Here is an 18,604-nt window from a genome sequence, read left to right on the forward strand (position 1 = left end):
TCAAAGCATTGTTTTATAAATGCAAAGGCAATTTCGGGTTATATAAAAGAGAAATTTATTATAAAACAATAATAAATTCGAACAACGAGAAAAAACAACAATAAAATAAGCAGCGCAGCGCTGGGTGGACAGGGTCTATACACAAGGTATAGGTGCTCCCAAATCCACGCCTGAGAGTCACTTGGCCTGGGTTTTTATAGGAAGTTTGTGTCCCGAGGCCAAATTCCAAGCAGGCACCCTTCGCTAAGAGGTTCTTGATTGTTCGAAGAATAGATTTCCTGGCACCGGAGAATAGAGTCAATAGACGCTGGGCAGAGGCTCCTCATATGTAAAGAGGTCCAGGATGTCTTTTTGATATCATTTTGGTCCGGGCCATTAGGGTGGAGTGGTGGGACCCATCCTGGAGCCGATGGCTTATCTCGGCTGGCTCCTCTTCCTTTGTCTAGTTTTTTTTCCACTTCTCCAACACAGGCGGGCAGGGCGGAGGAGCTCAGGTCCGGCGATATCTCGTCCGGGCCCGTTCTTTTGTTTGTTCCATGGCCTGGGCTGATGTGCCTGCTTGTGATCGTTATCTGGGGGTTTGGCTGCAATCTGTTGCCTCTCGGAGGAGAATCACGACCAGATCCGGAGAAGGACTTATTCCCACTACATGTTGTATTTTATGCCATTGGAATCACATATATATATATTTTATTTATACCCTTTACGAATTTTTACTCATAGATTAATTTATTACAGCATAGTATTAAAACAAAAACTACTTTAGTTTGTATAACCCAAAGACTGCAAAAGATAGCTGGAGATGCCCCCTACATTCAGAAACTACCTTATCCAGATGAAGACAGCAGTGACCAGAACTCTGGGGGAGGAATTTATTGCATTTCTGTTATCAGGGAATGTAAATCTCGTTGGCGCCAAGAAGATTGATCTATTGGGAAGGGGGCAAGAGAAAACTAAACAGAAGAACACCAAAGATCCTAAGAAGAATGTATGAATATGCATGAGAATTTATGGATATGTCGTAGGATTCTGTTTTTAAGGGACAATCCTTTGTTAGTAAGGTGTGCTCTCTTGGCTGAATGCAGAGACACCTGGCCGTATCTATGTACTTTATTTTTAGCTCCGAATCATCTTTTTATTAAACCTTTAAATTCTATAAGAAAAATATGTGAACCTCATTTTTCACAACACTGAGCTGTTTGGCCGGACATCTGAAGCTGCAGAGGCGCTCCTGTAGAGAAAGAAAGTGGCTGAGGCCCCCAGCTGCCGCTGGCACACAGGGACCCTCCTGCACAGCAGGGCCCAGAGCTGCCAAGGCTCCCCAGCACGGCTGCAGCTGCTGGCACAGCTTGGCCCAGCTGGACAGCTGCCCCTCAAGGCCCTGGAGAGCAGGGGATGGCTCTGGGCAGGGTCCCTGGCCAGGAGCGGGCCCCAGAGCACCTCTGCCTTACAAGGGCAATCTCGTCTCCGCTCTTTCTCCTGCCCACCTTGCTTTGCCTCTGCCCGCTGCTCCTGGGGCTGCTCTTGGCCAGGCAGCCTCAGTGGCAGCCAGCACTGGCTGCAGCCCCAGCGGGCTCCCCAGGACAAGGCCCAGCAATTAAGAGGCCAATGAAAGCCCTGGGCAGCAGCAGAACTCTCAGCAGAGTGTTTTGGGCAACCAAGGACTATCCACAGGTCTACAGCAGCTTCACTGGGAATGTTTCTATTCTACAATAACTTTCAAAAGAAGCTGTTTGAGGGAAAAATGAACGAAACACTCACCGTTTTGTCTTCCAGACATACCAGATTCCAACACAGCATAAAATGAAGACAAGCACCAAACAAAGCAGGCCTGCCATTAATTCTAGCCAACAGCGTGTTCCTTGACAGAAACCTCTTCCGATGCCCTTCTGGAAATTGGGAACACGTGTTGTGCTGGCTGCATCTGTGGGAGCAATGGGCAGCGTGAGCCCGTGCTGTGTTCCACTGCTGAGCTGGCAGCATGGTGGGTATGTCCAGGATATTCCCTGTTTCCCACAGAGCTGGGGCCTGAAGGCACCTTGCTGTCCCTTGGCACAGGCTGTGCCACCCAATAAAACCCAGAAAGCTGAGAGGAGAACCCAGGGACAGCACAGCTGCTTGGGCAGTGGCTCCTTCCAGGGACACGGTCCAAACCCATCCCTGAGCAGCCACTGCCACCCCTGACCCTCCCTGCTCTGTGACAGCTCCCCCAGCCCAAGGGGACAGAGCCAGGCCCTGTCAGGGGCCAGTGCAGCCCCTGCCCAGTTGGGAGCCAGGGCTGGCTGTGGCTCTGGGGTCATGGCAGGGCTCCCACTCGGGGCTGCTCCTGTGTCTTGGGCCTCTGGATGCTTAGGGCCAGCTCCAGGAGCAGCTGCAGTGGGATGGACATTGGTGCAGGAATCCCGATTCCAGGGGCTGGGAATGAGCTCCAGAGGCCTGGAAGCCGAGGCACCTCCAGCTTTGGCTGCTGCTCAGCCATGCAAGGAGGGGCCCTGTGGGAAGAGCTGCTGGCACACAGCCCCACCAAGGGCTGAGCCCAGCACAGCAATTACCTCCTGTGCCTGGGCCCGTGCCTGCAATTGCCTCCCTTCCTTCAAGAAATGCCGCCTTCCATAGAGCTTCTCTGTCCATCCCTTGAGAAAGGAAGAGGCACAGCTGGATCAGATGGAACCATCACATAGCAGGGAAGTGGCCTCTTCAGGAGGCAGTGCTTGTCAAAGACATGGAAGAGGATCAGGAAAAGGCCCAGGCTCTCTCTTGTCCAAACCACCACCTCTCCTGATCTGCTCAGAGACCAGGAAGTTGCAGAGGATCTCAAGGTGTGCATGGGCCATGGTGCAGTTTGGGCAGCCTGCCTGCTGATGCCAAATGCCTTCCTGCAGAGGCTGGGGAGAAACTGCATCCAGGCCAGGCTGGGAAACAGCCCTGCAGGGCTTGAAAGCAGCAGCAGGGCAGCGAGGCTGCCATGGATCCCTTCCCATGGTGCAGGGCATGGCATGTCCAGAAAAAAACCCTGACTGCTGAGTCTCAGGAAAGGCTGAGGGACATGGACCCACCACGCCCTTTGAGCAGTTCCTTCTCTATTTCTTTCAGGATGTGGTGTGACTCAAGTGATTCTTTCTGTCCTGTGGCTTTGTTCTTCCCTCTCGGAGGACCTTAACAAAAAATAGTTCCATTTCCCAGGAATGGATCCCAGAAAAGCAATGCTCAGCCTGTGGGTACGGCAGGGACACACCACTCACCCCTGCGATGGGAGCCGGGCTTGCGGGCAGTGATCAGCAAAGGAGCTGGGAAAGTCCTCCCTGCAGACACACCTGTAACTCAACAGCCACAGAAGCTTCTGTCACCTGGTTCCTACCAGGATGTCAATGATTATTCCTTGATGGGACACTGAGAACATACCTGCAGGAGGCTCCAAGGGCTTCAAAACTTTATCCAGCCAATCTAATGGAGAATCCTTCCTGGGAACCTCATCTGGAAGGGAGCACAGATCAGAACCATTCCATGGTGTGCTGGGATCGCCCTTCTGCCTTAGGGAACTGGGCACTGCCAGGGGGTTGGGTAAGACCATGAGAGCCAGATGTCAATGGACATGGAGGAAGCTGTAGAGGGGCCTGAAATGCTCTGGGCTGGCTCCTGGTCACTCTCAACACTCTTCCCATGCCCTGTGCAACATCCCTGAAGGGTGGGCGCTCCCCAGCAGCAGAGATGGCAGCTCAAGCCTCAGCAGGGCTCAGGCCCAGAGGCACAGCAATTACCTCCTGGGACTGTGCCTGGCATGGCCTCCCTTCCTGCAGCAGAGGCTGCCCATGAGCCACTGCTTCCTCTGGGAAACGCTGCCTTCAGCACAGCCTCTCCATCCACTTCTGCAGAAAGGGACAGCTGGATCAGATGGCAGCATTCCCCACTGGGGAGGTGGCATCTTCAGGAGGCAATGCTTCTCAAAGACTTGGTTAAGGACCAGGATATCATATCAACTTTTGGGATTGGCCAGGGCCCTCCTTTCTCCAAACAGCTGCCATTTTTGATCTACCCGGAGACCAGAGAATTCTACAAGATCTCAGGCTGTGCATGGCCCATGGTGCAGTTTGGACTCCCTGTCAGCTGATACCAAATGCCTTCCTGCAGAGGCTGGGGAGAAGCTGCAGCCAGGCCAGGCTGGGAAACAGCCCTGCAGGGCTTGAAAGCAGCAGCAGGGCAGCAAGGCTGCCATGGATCCCATCCTGCTGTGTTGGGCACTGCGTGTCCAGATGTGCAGAGAAAGTCCCCAGCTGCTGAGTCTCAGGAGAAGGCTGAGGGACATGGACCCACCTTGTCCTTCCTGCAGAATTTTCTTCAGCATTTGCCTCATGGGTTTGGATGGCTCATGGGGTTTCATAACTCCTGTAGCTTTGGTATTTCCTCTTGGAGGACCTTAGAGGAAAATAATTCCATTTCCCAGGAATGGATCCCAGAATGCCAATGCTCAGCCTGTGGGGTCAGCAGGGACACACCACTCACCCCTGTGACGGGAGCTGGGCTTGTGTGCAGCAACCAACCCAGGAGCTGGGAGAGTCCTCCCTGCAGACACACCTGTAACTCAACAGCCACAGAAGCTTCTGTCATCTCTTCTGATCTGAACAGGCAGCACTGAGCCACAGGAGCGGTGAGAGGATCACACAGGGCAAGGGCACACACGTGCATGGCTCTGTCCTGGCACCTGCAGCGATGCTCTCCTGGCCAAGCCTTGGGCTCTGAGCTGGCAGCTCTCCCAGGGGGAAAGGCCTTCACCTACCCTCACCATCTTCCAGAGCCTCAGTCCTGGGCGTGGGTTGAGAAGCCAGATCACCTTCAGCAAGAGGCTTGGCTGAAAAAAAAGGTAGGACAGAACAGCTCCTGTGGCTCTGTAGGAGACCCTCAGGCTCCCTGGGGCTGGCAAAGGAGCCATGCAAGGCACAGCCCCGGGACACAGCCCTGGGCCTGGCCCCTTCCCTCTCTGCTCTTCTCCGTGGCTGCACAGAGCACATGGAAGGAGACACTGATATTACACACGGGAAGAAGATTGACAGCTAAATGCTCCTTCTTCCCACTGGTAGTGACCTGTGGGATCCCTCAGGGCTCTAGAAGGGAGCAGGGCGAGGTTTCCAGAACCCAACAAGCCTGAGATTATGTTAAGAGATATGGCAAATGCTCTTGCCACCTTGTCATTTTGTGTTCTGTCAGTAAAGGGAATAGAAGAACTTGCCTCCAGCATTCTCCAAGATATTCAAAGTATCATTCAGTAGCACTTCCGAATAATTGAGGTTGAGTTCCAAATCTAGAAGGGAGCACAGATCAGAACTGTTTCCATGGTGTGCTGAGATCCCCTTCTACCTTAGGGAACGGGGCAGTGCAAAGGAGCTGTGCTAAGGCTGTGGGTGCCAGATGTCAGTGGACATGGCCACAGCTGCAGAGGGGCCTGGGGGCTCTGGGCTGGCTCCTGGTCACTCTCCACCCTCTTTGCAGGCCCTGTGCAGCATCCCTGGGAGAGGTGGCTGGAGCAGCCCAGGCTCCACTGGGGCCCTCTCTCTGCCACAGCTGAAAGAATTGTAAAAGCAATGGGGAAGAACTACAGCAGGCAGTGCCACAACTGTCCCTCAGGCCCTCCCTCCCTCCTGCCCACGTTCTGCTGGGACAGCTCTCCCATCCCATAGGGACTGGGCCAGGCTCTTTCAGGATACAGTGGAGCCTTGCCCTCCCCCTCTGCCTATTCCCCACCATGGGCACCCCTTTGCAGCTGCTGCCAGGATTTGGGACCTGTCTCCCGTGGAGGGACCCCAGCAGGACTGCTCAGTAGCCAAGTGCCCTGAGCCTGCTGGGGATAATTCCACTGGGCTGTGCCGGTCTTGTCTGGGCTGTGCCTGCACTGCCCAGCAGCAGAGATGGCAGCTCAAGCCTCAGCAGGGCTCAGGCCCAGGGGCACAGCAATTACCTCCTGGGACTGTGACTGTGCCTGGCATGGCCTCCCTTCCTGCAGCAGAGGCTGCCCATGGGCCACTGCTTCCTCCGGGAAATGCTGCCTTCAGCACAGCCTCTCCTTCCGTCTCTGGAGAAAGGAAGAGGGATACATGCATCAGGTGGGGCTGTTTGTTCCCCAACATGAAGGTGGCATCTTCAGGAGGCAATAGTTGTCAAAGATATGGGTAAGTTTCAGGAAGGCATCCAAACTTTGGAGCCAGGCCAGCCACATCTACCACAAGACTGGGAAATTGCAGGGGATTTCAGGGTGTGCATGGCCCGTGCTGCAGTTTGGGCTCCCTGACAGCTGATGCCAAATGCCTTCCTGCAGAGGCTGGGGAGAAGCTGCAGCCAGGCCAGGCTGAGAAACAGCCCTGCAGGCTGGGAAGGCAGCAGAGGGGCAGTGAGGCTGCCATGGATCCCTTCCTGCTGTGCCGGGCACGGCGTGTCCAGATGTGCAGAGAAAGCCCCCGGCTGCTGAGTGTCAGGAGAAGGCTGAGGGACGTGGACCCACCACGGCGTCTCTCCAGATCACTCAGCCTCTTGTCTCCTGTAGGTTTGTTCCTCCCTCTAGGAGGATCTTAACAGAAAGTATTTCCATTTCAGATGAATGGATCCCACAGAACCAGGGCTCAGCCTGTGGGATCAGCAGGGACACACCACTCACCCCTGTGATGGGAGCTGGGCTTGCGTGCAGCAACCAGAACAGGAGCTTGAAATGTCCTCGCTGCAGACACACCTGTAACTCAACAGCCACAGCAGCTTCTGTCACATGCTTCCTGCCAGGGTGTCAGTGTTTATTCCTTGTTGGGACAGTGAGAACGTACCTGCATGGGGCTCCAGAGGCAGAAAATCTTCATGAAGCCAAGCTGCTGGAGAAGCCTTCCTACCACCCTCATCTGGAAGGAAGCACAGATCAGAACCATTCCATGGTGTGCTGGGAACCCCTTCTGCCTTAGGGAACTGGGCACTGCAAAGGGGTCAGGTAAGGCCATGGGAGCCAGATGTCAATGGACATGGCCAAAGCTGCAGAGGGGCCTGGGGAGCTCTGGGCTGGCTCTGGTCACTCTCCACCCTCTTTGCAGGCCCTGTGCAACATCCCTGGAAGGGCAGTGGGACCAGCCCAGGGCCCCTGAGGCCTCTCTCCCTCCCATAGAGAAAACCCTCCCTTAAGCCCTGGGGAAAACCATCCCCAACACTTCCCAGGGAGAAGGGAGCACTGTCCTGGGAAAGGGGACTGAGGCTGCCGGCTCACCTGCTCGCCCTGCTCGCCACGGAGCAGCCTGGGCAGCCCTGTCAGGCAGGGCCACTGCCAGGAGGAGCAGGAGGAGGAGGCGCAGAGCAAAGGCCATGGTGCCTTGCCCACTGCCAGTCCTGCAGCTCTTGCTGCCACCACTGTCCTGACACCGCTGTCCCAATGTCAGCACCGCTGCTGCCGCCGCCGCTGCTACCACAACAGTCGTGGTCAAGGACTGACTGCTCGGTCCTTGTGGTGCTGTGCAACCACGGGGCTCTGAGACCTCTGTGACCTCAGAGCCTGCTGTCACCTCAGCCTGCTGTCACCCCAGAGCCTTCTGTGACCTCATGGCCTTAGATGTCTGCCCCAAGTGTACTCCCATCTGTACTAGAGGACTGCTCTGACTGTGAATCTTTGACTTCATCAAAGGGTCATTGCTAAACAAAACCTTGGTTTTGCCTGCTGACATTGCTGGACAGGCAGTGTCCCAGGAGATGCTCTTGATGGTTGCCTCTTTTCCTGGGCATGGCATTGGAGGAGGTCCAGGCCCAGGTGATGCCACTGAAGGAAATGTGCCCTCATCCCAGGGATGCTCAACACAGACTCCCCCAGCCCCTTGGGGCCCTGCCTCTGGTCACAGCAGCTCCTGCCTGGCTCCTGCCTGCCCACACCGTGGTCAGCCCTGCCTGCTCCTGGACATGGAGCTCAGCCAGGGCTGGTGCTGTGTGGGCTTTGCTGGTGGTACCAGCCGGACACTGGGGTGAGAGCTCCATCTCTTTATTGGAAGAGAAGAGCTGTGCTGGGCCCTGCCCTGGCAGGAGAGACCCACCTTCAGTCCAGGCCACAGAGCAGGGCGGGTCCCTTCAGGGACACAGGGCCTTGCTTTGGGTGGTGGCAGCATCTGCACAGCAGCAAGCTGGTAATGCAGCTGTGACAGGGACATCACGTATGGGCATGGAGATGTGAAATGTGTGGTGCAGGTGTCCCTGAGGGAGGTGTTTGGCCTTTCCTGTGAAGCTGCAGAGGGGAGCCTGTTGAGAGAGGAGATGGCTGAGGCCCCAGCTGCAGCTGGCACACAGGGACCCTCCTGCACACTGGGAGATTCTCACTGTGCTCAAAGTTTCCCTCTGAAGACTAAGAGCTGAATGTGGATGGGCTTAGCAGCTGATCTGCAGGCCAAACAATTGAGGTAGCAAAAGAAGAAATTGAGAAAATACAAGTTTATCCATAGCAAGGAAGAAAGCAAGGCAGTTAGCATGGAAACTAATAAAAAGGGATATAAGGGGTATTTGCAGTTGTAATAAATGGAATTGGTTCGTGCTAACTAAATTGTAACTGTTATTAAAGTTCTTATTAAAAACAATCAAGAATCAGTGTTACAAAGCAGATGTACCCCTTTGCAGATGTTACATGTCAAAATTAAGGTACAGGATGTAGTTTAGAAGATAAATGGTGTCTCAAGACCAAAATTGCCTTGAGATGGACCAAAATTAGAACAAATTTAGGCATTGGGCCTAAAGATTAGTAAACATAAAGCTAATTAATAGACTTACATAACACAATGCTCAGTATGTATGCACAAACCTGTAAGGTTATCCAAAGGACAACAAGGAAGAAGAGAAGCCTTCGCCAAAAGACCACCGAAAGAAGACTGAAGACCCCCTAACAACAAGTGAGGCATGTGCCGTGAAGAAAAGTGATGTAAAGTCAGAAAAACTTGAAATAGGAGGGAACTTAGAGGAAACATTAAGGAATATGTATAAGGATACAGTATATAAGTTTAGCTTGAAGTGCTTTGTTTTGAACTTGAGGCAGGGTGGGAAGCCTCTGTACCCTGGTCAGTTTTGCTTATGCTTTAATCATACTTAATTACTAGCAGATTATATATATACATTTTTATTTTTATTAGACTGTAGTATTTTACTAAACTGTATTCTTTTATACCACATTACTATTCAATTTAGTAAATTGTATTCATTTTTAATTAAACTGCCATTAACCCAAGGGACCTAGTTGTCAAAATTCTAATTTCATTTATAACAGTATTTTAAAAAGAAGGCTGTTACAACAACATTGGTATTTACCAAACATGACACAACATGAGCTATATTAACAAAGAAGGCCCCTTACGGTGACAACATTCTACTGTTCAAACTGTAAAACATCTTTGTGTACTGATCAGGGGGTAACGATTTACTATTTACAATCCTGACGCTGAATGTCTCCTTAGGAGGTCTGGTCACAGAGAAGAATGAGCCCCTTGTGGGCTGCCCCTGTTTGGACAACCTGCTCCTCACCCCGAGCCTCAGCATGTCTGACATCGCCCACCTGGGACTGACATCCCAAAACATTGAAAACATTTCTCTTTATAATTTTTCTTTATAATTAAAATCTAATTAATTAATAAAAATAAAAATTTATTTTTATAATACAATTATTCTGTATTTTTATAACCTAATTTTTATATTTATATAAAAGAATTGTTACATTTTTAGCAACTAAAAACATTATCGGTCCTTGGTTCAAAGTAGCACATTTCCGTTCATTAATTAATTGACCACTATTTCTCCCTCTTTATGCTAATTATTCCTATTTTTAGTCCTTTGATCATCATTTTTATCATTTTCTCAGACAGGGTAAAAGGGACCACTTTGGGGTCCATGGGGACTTTTCTGGGGAACATTTGGGGCAGTTTTGGGTCTGGGGAGGGAATTTAGAGACAACCTGGGGGTCTGGAGGACACATGGGGAGCCGGGAGGGCACTTGGAGCGGCATTTAGGGATTCTGTGAGACAATTCGGGGTTCGGGGGAGCACTTTGGGGTCCAGGGGTTCACTTGGAGGTCAGGGAGGGGAATCTGGGGGCCCTTCGGGATCCGGGCGGGCACTTGGGGGGCTGTAACGGGGAATCTCTGGGTCGCGGGGGATGATGGGAGTTGTAGGCGCCGGTCTAATGAGGCTTAATGGGGCCGCGGAGCATCACGGGAGTTGGAGGCTCAGCGCCAATAGGTTCCGGTAAGGCGCGGGGCATGACGGGAGATGCAGTCCCGGCTGGAATAGCGCTCTATGGGGGCCGCGGAGCATGATGGGAGCTGTAGTCCCGGAAGTGGCTCCGAAGGCGCGTTCGGCGGTGTGGGGAAGCCCTTGGAGAAGACTTCTGCGTCCGAGCTGCAGGTGCTCTGGGCGAATGTACACGGCTCGGGAGCACTTGGGGGGAACCTGCGGAGCTGTGACCGGGCTCTTTAGGGCGCGGGGCATGGCAGGAGGTTTGGGCGCGGAACTGTGTTGTGGGATGATGGGAGATGAATTCCCAGCAGTGGCTGGAAGGGGAATCTGTGGGGTCGGGAGCATTCAGGGATCCAGGGACGCTTTGGGGGGCCTCGAACGGGTGCTGAGGGGGCACTCGGGGATCCTGAAGGGTCTGGGGGACACATGGGACATATGGGGGGCGATCCCGGGGTTCTGGGGAGTGCAGGGCATATTCCCAGTTCCTCACAACCTGGTCTCAATTGCCCCCTGCAGGCTCCTACTCACTGCCACTCTGATCCCAGTATGATCCCAGTATGATGTCAGTACACAGCCAGTGCAATCTCAGCCACTGCCAGGATGATCCCAGTATAAACCAGTCTCTGCCAGTGCTGCCACTCCTGGGATCCCCCAGCGCTCTCTGTGTTCCCCCCTCCCACATCTCCCCAGAGGAGCCCCAAGGGCTGGCAGTCCCCAGCCAGGGTCCCCAGCCAGCCCCAGGTTGGATCTGCAGCCCCCAATTTTCCCAGTTTCCCTCTCCTTTTCCCCGGGCCGGGTTCCCCCCGTCCCCAGCGGTTGGGAGCAGCGGAGAGCCCCGCGCTGCCCATCCCGACCTGTCCCGGCTCCATCCCCGCTCCTGCCGTGGGCTGTGAGGGGTTTGGGAACGGGGCACCGAGGGTGTCACTGCTCCTGGGGGAGGAGGAGGAGGGATGGAAGAAGGAGAGAGAGAAGGGATGGAAGTAGGAGAAGGAGGTGGGGTTAGGGAGGAAGAGGAGGAGGAAGGATGGAAGGGGAGGAGAGGGAGAAAAAGGAGGGACAAAGGAGGATCAGGGAACGGAGAAGGAACCATAAGGTTGAGCACTCCTTGAATTCATAGCCCCCTCCTGTGGGATCATCACCCACCATCCCACAGGTGATGGGGGAGTGGGAGCTTTGCCCGGATATCCTGGGGGGGTCCCTGGGTTGGGTTTATTTTGCGGGGGGGGAATGTTTGGAGAATGTGGAACTCCAAAGCTGAGTGGAAAATGCCCCTTGGGGGGACATTGGGGGGTCTCACCATCCCTAAGTGGGGAAATGGAAACAGGGGGAACTTTTTGGATTCCTGGCACTCCCAGCAGCCTGGGGATGGTAGGGACTGAGCAGACAGGTTGTCCCCAGTACAAGCTTGACTCCCAGCAGCTGGGACAGGCGGGAACCCTTGAACCTTCTCTCCTTGAAGACAGGGGAGACTAGAGATGGGGAACTCCTGGGAGGCATTTTCAGAGCTGAATATTGGTGTTTTTTAGAGGTTTTATGGACCCCAGATGTCCGGTGACTTCTAGAGATGAGCTTGGACAGAGGGACCTGCAAACTCAATGTCCTCATCCCTTGTATTTCCTCAAACCAGGATTTCCCATTCCCAAACCTTGGCTGGATGGAGGAGGAGGCTGTGGAGAAGAGGAAGATGCCCCAGGACACCCAGGCAGGTGAGGAGGAAGTCAGTGCCCCTTTCCCCCTCTCTCCTGCTCCATCTCCCAGCCCAGCCTGGCCGCCAGCTGCAGGACAACCCCGCTGCCAGCGCCGTCCTGCCGGGGACGCACTGGGGGGGATCTCCTTCCCCTTCCCTCTGGCACGGAGGCAAATCCCATCCTCTCCTTGTCCTTCCTCCCCCAGACAAGGAGCTGAGGATGGAGACCAGGGAGGACAAATCCCCACAGGAGAAGCTCATGGAAGAGGCCGTTCTGAGCAGCTCCACGGCACAGGAATCCAATGGGGAGGAAAATCCCCAGAGATCCCGCAGGAGGAGGGGCTCCAAACGCTGCCTAGGGTGCTCTGAGGAGGAAAGACCCACCCTGTGCCGGGAAGGCGGCCGGAGATCCAGCCGGGGCTCTGAGCTGGTGGTCCATGAGCAGCTTCAGGATGGGGAGAAGCCCTACAAGTGCTTGGAGTGTGGGAAGAGCTTCAGCCAGAGCAACAGCCTGATCTGTCACCAGATGATCCACACTGGGGAATGGGCCTATGAGTGTGAGGAATGTGGGAAGGGCTTCAGCTGGAGCTCCCAACTCATCATCCACCAGCGCATCCACACTGGGGAGAGGCCCTATGAGTGTCCCCAGTGTGGGAAGAGGTTTCAGAGGAGCTCCACTCTCCTCAGGCACCAGCGGATTCACAGAGATGAGAGGCCCTTCTGCTGCCCTGACTGTGGGGAGGGCTTCAAGCAGAACTACACCCTCATCACCCACCGGCGCATCCACACTGGGGAGAGGCCCTATGAGTGTGGGGAATGTGGGAAGAGCTTCAGCCGGAACTCCAGCCTGATCTGCCACCAGAGGATCCACACCGGGGAACAGCCCTATGAGTGTGAGAAATGTGGGATGACCTTCAGCCGGAGGTCCCATCTGACCATCCACCAGATGATCCACACTGGGGAGAGGCCCTATGAGTGTCCCGAGTGTGGGAAGAGGTTTCAGACCAGCTCCCATCTCCTCGTGCACCAGCGGATTCACACAGATGAGAGGCCCTTCCGCTGCCCCGACTGCAGGAAGGGCTTCAAGCACAACTCCCACCTCATCACCCACCGGCGCATCCACACTGGGTAGAGGCCCTTTGAGTGTGGGGAATGTGGGAAGAGCTTCAGCCGCAGCTCCAGCCTCAACACCCACAAACGCCTCCACACTGGGGAGACACCCTACGAGTGTCCCCTGTGTGGGAAGAGCTTCACCTGGAGAACTAGCTTGACCCAACACCAACGGCAGCACCAGTAAGGGAAGCTCTGCAAATGCCCCAAAGTACAGGAAGAGCTTTGTGCACTGCTCCAGCTTCATCCCCCCTTGGAAAATTCAAGTTTGGCAGAGACCTGGTGATCCATGTTCCCTGTGATCCATGCTGGGGAGACACCTGTACCTTTTCCTGCCTATGGCAATGACATGATGTGGGATCAAAGAACATGAGGGTCTGGCCATGGCCCTTTTGTTATATTCAATCCCATCTCAGGTCATTGCCAGGGGCAGGTGTTTGTGGTTAGGTGTCTTTTTTTTTTTTAATTCCGGATTGCCTGTGGAATTTTTACCCATTAGTTGTGGGGACAGCCTAACTGTGGGTACTTGGTGGGTGATTGACAAAAGACAAAGAGCTTGGCCGGGCCCAGGGAGGGAAGGGGGGCAGGAAAAGAGGAGAGCGGGGACAGTTTGGGGGGCTTTCTTCAGCTTCGGAGAAGGACACTTTGGGTGCAGAGATGCTGCGGTGGGGAGAAGGGAATTTCGCCATCACTCACACGGAGCTGCTGCTGCTTCTCCTTCTCCCCTCTTTGTTGGTGGCCTCGCACCCCCTGTCCTGCCGGGACGTGTGGCAGTGCCAGGCACCGCCGTGGAGCTGCTGATCCACCTCAGCCACCGGCCCAGGATCTCAGCTCATCCCTGCTGTTCCAGCTGAGTGTTCCTCAGAGCCCTGCAGGAGCACCGGGACTGCCCGCCCGAGGGGGTTTGTGAAACAAAGCCTCTCCTCCATCCCTTCTCGTCTCAGCCGAGAAAGCTGTCACGGGGCCCCTGGTTCTGTTTTCCTGTTAATGCTGTAGTTATTGTTGTTTGTTTGCCTGGTTATAAATACTAATAAAGAACTGTTATTCCTATCCTCAGATCTCTGCCTGAAAGCCCCTTGATTTCAGAATTATAATAATATAGAGGGAGGGGGTCTACGTTTTCATTCCAGGGGAGGCCCCTGCCCTCCCTGGCAGACACCTGTCTTCCAAAACAAAGACAGATGGGGAGTTTCTCCATCCTCCTTACCCTTGTGGGGCCAGCAGTGCTCTTGGTTCCTCATGCTCTTTTTGTGGGGCCTTTTGTGTCTGTGCCCCTCCAACTTAGCGGGACAGGGGATATTTGCTGCCCCCTTTCTGCTTCTGGGAAGCCTGTGCGGGCTCTTTGTCCCTCTCTGATTTGGGGGTTGCCAGTGTTGTCACCATCCTGGCAGCCCCCGGCCGCTCTATGCCCTCTGCCAGGCCACGGGTGTTCTCTGTCCCCTTGCAATTTGTGGGGCTGGCACAGGCACAATTCCCCTCCTCTTTGGGGGGGCTGGCAGTCTCCTCTTCCCCCTCTGACTTGGGGGATGCTCTGGGCTACATCCATCTCTTACTTTGGGTTGCCAGGTATTTATCTCCCTTCAGTTTGGGGGGCCTGGGGATAGTCTCCATCCTCCTCCAGTTTTGAGGGGCCTAGGAGTAGTCTCTGTCTCCCACCGATTTGGGGGGACTGGTGCAGGCTCCACCCCCCTCTGATTTTGAGGGACAACCTGGAGGAAAGGCACCAAAATCTTGACAAAGGCTGAGGGGAACGCTCTGATTACCCCTTTTGCTAAGAGGTTCCCTTAGCTGAAGTTGCTAACCAGGACAAAACTTCCAGGCCCGCAGTGGGTTTTGGGTTGTTTTATTTCCTGGGCCCTCAGTCCTGCGTGGGACACGGGAACTGGGTGCTGCAGAGGCTGCGGCAAGGCATCAGAAATGCCCGCCCAACACCCAAGGGTGGTAGAAGATCTGCTCCAGCACCGGCCGGTCCATGGGGTGCTTGGACAAACACCAGCGGATCAGATGTTGGCACTCTGGGGAGAGAAGGCAGAAAGCGGCGCTCACTTGCAGAAGGCTCCTGCCCAGTTGCTCCCGGCGCCTGCAGAAGCCGGGCCACGCTGCGTGTGCTGGGAGCTGCCCTTGGCGGGAGAGCGGCACGGCAGGACAAGCATCCCCTCCTTCAGCCAAGTGTGCCACACCCAGCCTGCCACGGGCCACCTGCTGCAGCCGGCCCTTGAGGGCACATGGACGTTCCGTGGAGCTGCAGGAGGGCCGGGCTGGGCTGCGCGGTGCCACCTGCCAAAGCCTGCCTGCTTCAGGCCGCGTACCAACCTGGAGAGACCTCCTGCGGGAAGAAGAGCTGCCCCAACACGATGTCACGCTCGTTCTCGAAGGGCAGGAACCCGCACACCATCTCCAACAGCAGCACGCCCAGGGACCAGATGGTCGCCCCATTGCCGTGGTAGCAGCGCAGGCCGATCCACTCGGGCGGGCAGTACGTGCGTGTTCCTAGGGGAGACGGGCGGCGCTGCTCAGGCGCAGGCTGCTGGCTTCCAGAACCTGGCGCCAGCCTCCTGCCAGAGGCAGGGGCTGCAGCCATGGCCACAACTTCCCCCCAAGGCCTGCCTGCCTCCCCCTGACAATGGGCCAAAGCCAAGAATCCATTCTGCAAGGCTGAGAACGCCAGCGGAGCAGCCCAAGGCCTTGTGGGCCTGCCAAGCCGAGGAGCCGGGGCCCGGCTTTTGCAGCCCCTTTCTGTCGGCAGGGCCGGCAGCCGGCTCCTGGGGCACAGCACCTGCCCCGTGCCACAGGGCAGCCGGCAGCCAGCTGAATGCCGCACCCCACGGCCCAGGAGGGAATGGGGCTGTGCAGTGCCTGGCACTGGGAGCAGGGCCCGCGCTCTGGGCTCACCGGCAAACTGTGCAAAGGCCCTCTCCTGGAGGAAGGTGCCGCAACCGAAGTCGATCAGCTTCAGGTCCCCAGTGTCTGGGTTGACGAGGAGGTTCTCTGGCTTGATGTCCCTGTGCAGGACGCCACAAGCCGTGCAGTGCCATACGGCCTCTCTGAGGGATGGAGGCTGTTAGAGATAGCGGAGGCTCCTGGCACCATGGACGTTCTCTGAACGCCTGAGCTTCTTGCACGGATGGCGGGTCTTCTCTGCTGTGCCATCCTTGCAAGGCTTGAGGCTCTCCCAAGGATGGTCAATCTTGCTGAGAGCATCCTCCTGAAGGGATGGCAGCTTCTGGAGAAGCTGGGCGAGCCACAGCAGGGCAGGTGGCCTCACCTCATCAGCTTCTCCAGTTCTTTCCACCACGCCAGCCACATCCCAAAGAAGAGCGGCACAGATGTCCCATTGTGTGCCCAGTGCCGGATCATCACTTCCTGCAGCTCTTGGGCCACTGCCATGCAGGGACCGCAGCTGCAGGAGCTCTCCAGAGGGCTTGTGGGAGCACCTGGCTGCCAGAGAGGGGTCACCCGAAGCCTGGAGAACCTGGGAGCTGCAGGGGCTGCTCGGTTCCTCCATGGGCCTCTGGGCCTAACCCTGGGGCGCTTCCTCATCTGCCGCCTCCGTGGTTTCCAGTGGCCACCGGCCCAGCAGACAGCCACAGCAGCCAGCAGCAGGACAAGGGCAGCCATCAGGACGCCACCGTCACCCATGGCTACGGCACGTCCCATGGCGACTGCACTGGCAGCTGCGGGGGCTGGCCCGGTTTATATAGGGCTGGCACGGTGATGTCACAGTGCTGTGGCCAGGACAGCTGTGTGACATCACGGCCCTGCATCACACCAGCGCTCAGCCCCTTTGTGACATCACGGCCCTGCATCACCCCAGCGCTCAGCCCCTTTGTGACATCACGGCCCCACCCAATTCAGGGATCACAGCCCTGGCTCATCCCTGAAGATGAACATGGCCTGGAAAAGCCTGGAAATCAGAACCGGAGCTCAGCCCCTTGCAATGAATCCTCCCCTGGAGCAAGTGGCAGCACATCAGGAAGAGTGCTGCTACCATCTGTGTCAAGCCCCGGCTCCGAGGACTCTGCAGTGGCACCAACTTCAAACTACCACTACCCTGTGCCAGAGAAGATCCCCCAGAGACAAAGGGAGGTGAAGTTCCTCTGTCTCTGGGGAGCTCTCCTGAAATGGCTGGCGGGGACTGCAAGAGTTTTCTCATAGCAGCTCACCAACTTCTGCAGAGCCTCCATTCTAAATAAATCCGGATATTCCAAAGAGCGCTCATGGTTGTCCCACTGCTCTGGTTTTGACTGCCATGGGGTTCCTCTCTTCCCAAGAGCTGGCACGTGCTGGGTTTGGATTCAAGATGGGAATGCTGTGGTTCAGTCAGGAGTGGTTTGGTTTCTGCTGAGCAGGGCTTGCCCTCTTCAAGGACTTTGCAGTGTCCCTTGGTACAATGCGTGTTTTCCTCTGGGAAGGGAGGGGTGAGTGTTGAAGACAGAGGCAATAAATGCATTAGAAAACCTGCACTGTGTCTGTGTCCATGTTTGTCAGGTGACCATCCACATCCTGGAAGGGGACGATGTAATTTCTATAATTTCTTTTTTTAATGTATTAACAAATCAGTTTTTATTGTGCCTCACATTTTTGGCCACCTTCGTCTCCAGCTGAGCTTTCAGTGCACCAAATTTCTTGCTGAAGTGGCAAGAAGCATCTCTGTATTCTTCTCCTGATCTTCATTCCTTGTCCTCTACCCATCCCATCCCACCCCAGGGAGCAGGGACCTTCCTGGGGCAGATCCAGGAGGATATCCAGGACCATCCCTGCCTGGGATGGGTGCCAAGGAGATCCAGGAGGGTTCAGTGTCCAGCTCTAAGTCCTGGGACACCCTGTGCCGTGCTCCCAACAGCCCCGATTTTCAGGAAGGAGCCTCAGCAGTCACCTGACCATCCATGGATTTTTCTTCCAGGAATTCACTGTGGAGCTTGTTTCTGTTTTCCTGCTCTTTCTGAGCTCCTGTCAACATGGCATGGAGCTGGAAGAGGTGGAGAGGAGAAACGTCAGGAAGGAGAAGACAGAAGGAAATTGCTGGGAAAAGGGAGACACACACCCCTAACGGTGGCTGCAGAAAGCTCCACACACTCCAGCCTGCCCCAAAACCAGGGACAGCCCTGGCTAAAATCCAGGAGAAACAGTGCTGAGGATCCAAGGAATCCGAGCCATGATCTGTGTGGAGAGTGTCCCTGACAGGAGGAACGTGAATGGAACCACACGAGGCTGGGGCAGGAGGGTCAGAGCGAGCAGAGAAGGGGGGCCCATCAACATCCTAATTTACTGCTCCAGAGAAAGAAAAATTCCCAGCTTTAATTCCAAGGAGGATAATTTAATATCTCCTTGGCATCTGCAGATCTATGACCTGAATCCAGTCATGAGTTTCCTTCAGGTCTCCACCCTCGGGACCAGTTAAACAGATAGTGGGGTTAAACTCTTTCCCACTTGTTAAATCTGGATCCTCCCATTCCATGAGGGACTTTTAATTGTGTCCCTCAGAGAATCCTTCTGGAGTAGAAGTGCTGGTGTGAAATGAACGGGGACAGGGAGTGTTGGGTGAAGAACAGACTAATGTGATATGGGAATGTGCCTTGCTGGGGATCCA

The 18,604-nt window shown here is 55.1% G+C and overlaps 3 protein-coding genes across 3 annotated transcripts in view; 1 reads left to right on the forward strand and 2 right to left on the reverse strand.

Annotated features, from left to right (window-relative positions):
• LOC147645216 (uncharacterized) overlaps positions 1 to 7,458 on the reverse strand; it is a 220,440-nt gene extending 212,982 nt beyond the window's left edge. Inside the window, exon 1 of the mRNA XM_086874880.1 lies at positions 7,232 to 7,458. The gene's annotated coding sequence lies outside the window, so the exon portion shown is untranslated. The remainder of the gene's footprint in view (positions 1 to 7,231) is intronic.
• LOC147645220 (uncharacterized) overlaps positions 1 to 18,604 on the reverse strand; it is a 170,070-nt gene that overhangs the window by 89,510 nt on the left and 61,956 nt on the right. The gene's annotated exons all lie outside the window — the stretch shown is intronic.
• LOC147645223 (uncharacterized) lies at positions 10,326 to 14,072 on the forward strand. Its single transcript, XM_086874891.1, has 3 exons — positions 10,326 to 10,385; positions 11,845 to 11,923; positions 12,111 to 14,072. Exons 2-3 carry the CDS (start codon positions 11,872 to 11,874, stop codon positions 13,034 to 13,036), a joined length of 978 nt encoding a protein of 325 aa, XP_086731017.1. The 5' UTR covers positions 10,326 to 10,385; positions 11,845 to 11,871; the 3' UTR covers positions 13,037 to 14,072.

This window comes from Cyanistes caeruleus, unplaced genomic scaffold (genome assembly GCF_971803275.1).
Source record: "Cyanistes caeruleus unplaced genomic scaffold, bCyaCae1.hap1.1 HAP1_SUPER_30, whole genome shotgun sequence".
Classification (NCBI taxonomy): domain Eukaryota; kingdom Metazoa; phylum Chordata; class Aves; order Passeriformes; family Paridae; genus Cyanistes; species Cyanistes caeruleus.